General features: G+C 40.8%; 1 protein-coding gene across 1 annotated transcript; it reads right to left on the bottom strand.

Annotated features, from left to right (window-relative positions):
- Positions 1-401: 401 nt before the first annotated feature.
- Positions 402-6725, bottom strand: LOC106665094 (loricrin-like). Its single transcript, XM_014391296.2, has 2 exons — positions 6611-6725; positions 402-2802 (listed from the first exon to the last, which is right to left on the bottom strand). The coding sequence occupies exons 1-2, from the start codon at positions 6690-6692 to the stop codon at positions 587-589; spliced, it is 2298 nt and encodes a 765-aa protein (XP_014246782.1). The 5' UTR covers positions 6693-6725; the 3' UTR covers positions 402-586.
- Between the last annotated feature and the right edge of the window lie 819 nt (positions 6726-7544).

Below are 7544 nucleotides of genomic sequence, written 5' to 3'. Positions count from 1 at the left end.
GCATAATTCACGTGTAGCTCCATCATGACTATTTATAGAGGGGTTGGTGTTTGATTCTATGGAAACCATATAATTTCGTCTTGACTCGCGGAGAGAGAAGAGTTTTTAATCAAATATTTGAACACCATTTCAACTTCTTCTTACTGCCGATACCCCAGATCTCCCAAGCGTAAGTCAGAATAGCTCGGCATGCTCCGCTGAACACCCTCATCTTGCCGGACCAGGCGGACCAGGGAACCAAGTCTTGCCACAAAAGAGCCCTCGGCAGTAATAGCAGTTTTGGTTGAGGTTGCTTTTTCTTTCAAAAAAAGAATAAACAATTTTGACGATTATGTAACTCCTTTTTTATATCCAGCGAAAATTATATGAACCGTTTTATTGAAGGTCAAAAAACAAGACAATTTGGTCTATTCATTTTATTATAAAACATTTTACACATTATTCAAAGACGTTGCTTTAAAAACGTATGTACACAAATATAAACAAACATTTCACAAATATATAAATTTATATAACAGTAAAACATGAGAAAATTATTTCAATTATTTACAAATGGTAATAAAATATATAATCACGTGTTGGTCCGTCAGTTTGCGGGTGAACTGTTGGCTGTGGCAGTTGACGTTGATTGGATCGAAATGGGACCGTGAAAACAACCGAGACAACTGTTAAATCCAATTGTGGTCGAGGCGTTGGCGTGAGCTGCAGTTGTAGCTTTCCCGTCTCCCACAGACGCCATGGCGTCACTGATGGAAGATATCATAATTGGAAATCCGGTCTGTTTGCTTTTCCCAAAAGCGTCATCAATGGTGTCATCTTTGTGAAGTTTTGAAGTTAAAAAGTTGTGTTCTTGGGGGTTCTCATGGTTGTCACCATCGGTTTTCATGTTTACTAACGAAGGAGTCACGTGTCTGTAGACGATTTTGTGATTGTGCATTCCTTCAAAGACGATATCACCGCCTAAATCTAAATTTCCGTTTGTTTGGGTTCTGAGCCCGGTGTTACTGCCTGCGTTTTTATTGGCTCCGATTCCGCTAAATCCACCACTGCCGGCTGCTGCGCTGCTCGAGGCTGAGCTTTGTGCACTTGATCCTGATCCTCCTGAACCATCACCTGCACTGGAGTAAGAACCTCCTGAAGCTTGGCTCTGGGAAGCTCCTCCGAAACCACCTGCCGCACCTCCTCCGGCTGTCGCACTGCTGGCCGCTTGGCTATTGGCAATTCCGCCTACACCGCCACTTCCATATCCTTGTCCTTTACCTCTAAGACCAAACTGGAAGTTAAGACCGCCGATACCGAAACCTCCGTTGCCCCTTGCTCCGGCATTGCCTCCAAATAGACCCAATTTTGGAAATCCAAAGGATCCACTTTGAGAACTGGCTTGGCTAGCAGCAATGCTGCTTGCGGAAGCTCCACCGCTGCCTCCGAATCCCGCACTGGCACCAGAAGCTGCATTACTGACTGATCCTCCACCTCCATGAAGTCCGGCTGAGCCACCGCTTTGTGAACTTGCTACAGAACTGCTAGCGGCTTTGCTAGTTGTTAGCGATCCGCCCAATCCTCCCTGGAATCCTACACCACCACCGGCATTATGTCCGAATCCACCTCCTCCAGAAACTCCCCCGCTAGCGACGGCATTACTGGCAGCGTTGCTCTGTGAAGATGCTCCACCAAATCCGCCTCCACCCACTGCGTTATGACCATATGCACCTCCTCCAGAACCTCCACTTGCCACAGCACTACTGGCAGCGTTGCTCTGTGAAGAAGCTCCACTAAATCCGCCTCCAGCCACTGCGTTGTGCCCATATCCACCTCCTCCAGAACCTCCACTTGCGAGAGCACTACTGGCCGCATTGCTTTGCGAAGAAGATCCACCCAATCCGCCCTGGAATCCTCCACCGCCTCCAACGTTTTGTCCATATCCAACTCCTCCAGAACCTCCACTTGCCACGGCACTACTGGCTGCGTTGCTCTGTGAAGAAGTTCCTCCAAATCCTCCCTGAAAACCTCCGCTACCTCCGACGTCGCGTCCATATCCCCCACCGACAAAGCCTCTTCCATTGAATCCTCCATTTGCAAGAGCACTACTGGCCGCATTGCTTTGCGAAGAAGAACCACCCAATCCGCCCTGGAATCCTCCGCCGCCTCCAACGTTTTGTCCATATCTAACTCCTCCCGAACCTCCACTTGCCACAGCACTACTGGCTGCGTTGCTCTGCGAAGAAGATCCTCCTAGGAATCTTCCACCACCAGTTTGTCCATATCTGCCTCCAACAAAACCACCTCCATTGAATCCCCCATTTACGACAGCATTACTGGCGGCGTTACTCTGGGAAGAAGCTCCACCAAATCCTCCTTGGACTCTGCCGCCACCCACTACGTTTTGTCCATATCCTCCTGAACCACCTCCTTGAAACCCTCCACCTGCTGATGCACTACTTCCGGCGTTACTCTGTGATGAAGAACCGCCAAATCCACCGTTGAATCCTCCCCCAACAAGGCCAGGAGAGTAACCTCCTCCACCACCTCCTGCTGCGGCAGAGGCGGCAGAAGCTGCGGATGAACTGCTACCACCATTCCAACCTCCTGCTCCTCCTCCAGCAGCAGAAGAGGAACCAGCACTGGCCGCTCCTTCACCTCTGGCGTAACTTGAACCGAATCCAATCGATCCTAAGGGTCCTCCAAGTGTAAAACTGTGGGAACTGGCTCTATTACCCCCTCTTAAAACGGAGATTGGTTTATGGATCGCTGCATCTATAACTCCTCCGAGGGCCCCGAGCAGCACACCACGCTTATTTCTTTCTGTAATCATACGTAAAATTAATACATCTAAACATTTTGTTACGGTTTTATTAGTCTTTATATCATTAGATCATTATACTAACTACTACACTATATATTTGTTTACTGCCAACTGTATAAATTATATACATTATGTAAGAAGATACAGTATTGTTTATAATTTGCATATAATCTGAGGGGAACGAGCAACAATTGCTGCTCTCAAAGCATTCTTAATTTTTAGGTATGTATTATTCGTAAGAAGGTCATCTCCGCTTCAGTCGCCTACGGGATGGGTAATGCTGGACACGGTGAATGTGCTAGGATGTGAGAGTAGTTTTTCATGGAATGTGGAAAATATGTTGGGAGTAGGGAGCGTTGACTAGGATTCTGAGGGCTTTGAATTGTAAGTTGGAAGGTTTAGCGGTGCCGTACAGTTCTAACCGGTAAAATCGGTTTCAGTAGTGTCTTATAAAATGTTAGTTAGTTATTTGTTGACAAGTGTGATGTTCTTGATAATAATTTGTACAATACTCCGAAGGGTCTATTTAATTATTGTCTTTTAGTTCGTGAATATTCCAGGTTAGACGAGGGTTGAAATAGAACCCAAGGTAGCGTGCTAAGTCAGTTTTTAGGATAGGAGTATTATTGAGAGTAAAAATGGTATGGGCGCATTTGCTTCCGTTTATTTTAATGCGCAAGAATTTGCTTCATTCTGCTTTTCGCAACACTGGATCCTGGAGCTCGTCCAAAGCAATTGCAGGATCAGAATCAGAGTTAGCACAGCTGTGTCGCCAGCAAAGGAAGTTAGGAGAGTGGAGGGTGTAGTCGGGAAATCTGAGGTAAAGCTGAAGAACAATTGGTCCGAGTACACTGCCCTGTGGCACTCCTGCTCCCACATTAATTCGGAGTAAACCAATCCTTGGCGAACTCGGATGAATCGTTCTGTTAGGATTAAGTTAAAGTTAGTACAAGGCGAAGGCCATGCTTTTCATTTGTAGGAGATCTTCATGCCACACGCGATCAAACGATTGTGTCATGTCAAGAAAGGCCCTCCCCCCATGCAGTTTTTTTTTACGCTCAAGGGATGAGGATATGTGATCAACAACGCGACGCACCTTCTGATTTGTAGAATATTGAGGAGGAAAACCGAGAAGGTTGACTGGGGGGTTAACTGTAGGGATCAATCGTTTAAGAAGGATCTTCTCAAATATTTTTGATTGGAAAAAAGTTGATTGGACGGTAGGAAAAAGCTTTATTGGATGGGTTTGCCGGGTTTTGGTAAAAGGATGGTATTGGAGTACATCCAGAGCAAAAGGACGAGTGGTGCGGAATACACTATTATAGAGATATGTGGGTAGGATGACGGCTATTTTGGCGAATTAGCGGAGTATTTGGACGTGATGAGATCCAGGAACCTTATCATTCGGCATCTGATTCATAATAAATTTTACCTCTGAGGAAGTAACTGCTTGGGTGGAATGAACATGAGTGAGTAATGGATGTGAGGGACTCAAGGGAATACAATCATATTACACACTCAAATAAACACCTTAAAAATAGAAATAATGCGAAGAAATAAGGCGGGAAATCAGAAGCAAGGAATTTGGAAATGAATATACATTAAAAAAATAAAAATAAAACCGAAGGAAAAGGAATAATACACGTAATATAGCGAGATTCCAATGACTGGACAAGCGTGTTTTTTTTTAATATAATTTATGACGCAGATGAAATGTGATGTCTTTTTCATTTTGGTCGTTATAAGTACTGTTGAAAATACGCTAATCTTCGCTACATAATTTACATAACGACCGGCGAAGAACCCAAACCCAATTAATGCTATCTGATCCCACTGTCCTTGAATACTGTTTTTTTCGTTCTTGGTCAGTTTTCCTTACTAGTTTTGGTTTATTAAATACATAAAACAATTTATTAAGGATAGTGGTGTTTTATAAAATCATATATATTTTTCATTTTTCACTTTCTCTTTATTTTTTGTATTTAATGAAAAATGTCGTAGTATTTCTTAATTTTAAGAGGATGACATTGATGCACCACAAAAATCTAAATATCTTCTCATTGAATAATAGAATTCTCATTGAATAATTTTATGAAAAATACAGAATAAATCAAATAGAACATTTCTAAAGGAAATTATTAAAACTTGTATATACGTATATTATTGTTTGTATTTGAACATGACCATTTATGGAATATAATATTCTCATTTGGCTAACTATTTTGGCAGGTATTCTTTATTAATTGTTATATAAATATTGTCACTTTGCATCGAACCGAATGATTTTGTTAATCGACGTTAGGAAAAAACTTCATTAAACAATTTTAATTTCTTGGGAAACTTTAATAAATGCAGCCGAGGGCGACCTGGTTACTGTCGTCACATCCTTGAACGCGAGAAAAGTTACTACCTATGGCTTAAATACGATATGAGGATGACCGTGTATGCCTTCCTTTAATACGTTTTATTTTATTTTTTTAATATCTATTAAGTAAGGTTCTTCTTTCGAGGCAAATATATATGACAATTTAGATCGATAATAGATAAAGATGGAGAGAGAGAAAGACAGAAGGAAAAGAGAGAGAGAGAGAGAGAGAGAGAGAGAGAGAGAGAGAGAAAGAGAGAGAGAGAATTAAAGGAAATTTTAAGGAAAAATAGAAAATAGTAAATTTCATTTCTTTATAAGAAAATGAATAGTAAATGAAAAATGAGAGTGCGAAGAAGAGAGGAAGATAGAAAGAATGGAAAATGCAGAAAGGATTAAGGGAGAGACAGAGATGGAGAGAATGAGAGAAAGCGAGAGAGAGAGAGAGAGAGGGAGTTAAAATAAATTTTAAATAAAAATTTATAAAAGAAATTTAATTGGTTTAAAAGAAATTAAAGCGTAAATGTGAAAATTGTTGAAAGAGAAGAAGTGAGAGTGCGAGGAAGAGAGGAAGATAGATGGAATGAATAATCAGAGAGGGGTAGAGAGAGAGAGAGACAATGATAGAGAGAAGGAGAGAGAGAGAGAGAGAGAGAGAGAGAGAGAGAGAGAGAGAGAGAGAGAATTAAAGTAAATTTTATGAAAAAATTTAAAAACTAAATTTAATTACTTTAAAAGTCATTAAAGCGTGAGTGTGAAAATGGGTGAAATAGAAGAAGATAGATGGAATGAAAAAATCAGAGGGGGTTAGTGGCGAGGGGGTGAGAGGGAGAGAGGGAGAGGGGGTGAGAGGGAGAAAGAGAGAGAAGAGAAAGTGAAAATGACATGTTTAACGTAACAACAGTTTTAACTATCGGCAGTGATCACTTTACTGAGTCCGCCTATTATCACTTCTTGTCACGAAAACGCATAACTTTACGCGTAAACTGGCGAGAATAGACGGATCCAGTAAAGAGATCAGGTCAACTGAATCCTCCTCTCGCAGCCCAACCAACAACACCAGCTTTTGAATACATGTTGCTGATAAACACAGATATAGTGATGTGTAAATAAAATATTAGGTAGTAATGGAGGTATAGATTTAGGTCTTTATGGTAAGTTATAGTAAATAGGCAGAAAATGGTAGCGAGAGAGAGAGAGAGAGAGAGAGAGAGAGAGAGAGAGAGAGAGAGAGAGAGAGAGAGAGAGAGAGAGAGAGAATAATAGGTAGACAGAGGGTAAGATCTAGAAAAAAATTATTGATACACAGTATCATATTTAGTTATTTTAGCAATTTTTTTTACTACAATTTTGATTAGTCCATTATTTTGAAAGTATGTGTTAGTGGCAGAATACACAACATTGCATATCTTGGAATTTGGCTAGCTTAAATTGTTAAGTACCTTTAGTATAGGCTTCTCCATCGTTGCCCTGGATGATGAGGCCGATGGCCACAATCAAGAAGATACCTTTACTCCGTAACATCACAATTCTTGTCGGCAAATACCTCCGAGTATGGATATATAATACTTCTTTAAAGGATCCCCCTCCATGATTTTGGGCACCGCCTCCGGTCCGTCCGGTCCCAGCGGGTTTTCCACCGTACGAGCAGAGGGAGGGCAGAGAGAAAAAAAAGAAAAAGAGAAATAGAGTAAAAACTAAAACAAATCCAGAGGTCACATATGTATTTTTACCTTTCCGCACGTAACAGAGCATTGTGTCAATTATTGTTTCACACTGGATGACTCCGGTGATTACCGACCCGACATTTAACAATGAGAGGACATTCAACCGCTTCCGATATGCCTTTTATGAGTCATTTAATCGAAATTGAAATGTCTACAGTTACACTTTATACTTTCGAGAACTTTTAAGGGGTAATAAAACAGAACTTCACCCTTGATCCTTATCATGGTAACTTTGTTATTCCACCCCATTGACTGAATTGATTGAAACAAATAGCTAAAACATGCCCTTGCGGGAGCTACATAATTTCAAACGTGTTAAACGTTCATTAAACGCGACACAAAACTAAATATAAGAAAATGTGTAGTTTAGGCCTAGTTCATTTGATCGTTAAACTGAGCAGGGTTTTGGCAGAAAAATAAAAAGTAAATCAATACATAAAAGTATAGACAATGTAAACAATCTTGTATATAATTTTCTTTCGTACGTATTGTACGTTTTTATATGATGATTGCAACAATAGAATGGAATAATGCTTTAAAGCACAGGAATGTTGAACCTGGTTTACCTCACCACAAAATGAGAGCTTAAGGTTAATAAAACCCTAAAAACATTCCAGTTTGTAAAAAGAAAAGATACATCGAAAGATTT

Source organism: Cimex lectularius, unplaced genomic scaffold (assembly GCF_000648675.2).
Source record: "Cimex lectularius strain Harlan isolate CLEC.00 unplaced genomic scaffold, Clec_2.1 scaffold172, whole genome shotgun sequence".
NCBI lineage: Eukaryota > Metazoa > Arthropoda > Insecta > Hemiptera > Cimicidae > Cimex > Cimex lectularius.
Note: the sequence above shows the minus strand (reverse complement) of the source record. Positions and strands in the feature narration are given on the sequence as shown.

Coding starts and splice junctions, on each gene's coding strand:
- LOC106665094 (XM_014391296.2), bottom strand. CDS start 6,692: ATGTTACGGAGTAAAGGTATCTTCTTGATTGTGGCCATCGGCCTCATC. Junction 2,803..6,610: donor TGGAGAAGCCTATACTAAAG/GTACTTAACAAT, acceptor GTATGATTACAG/AAAGAAATAAGCGTGGTGTG.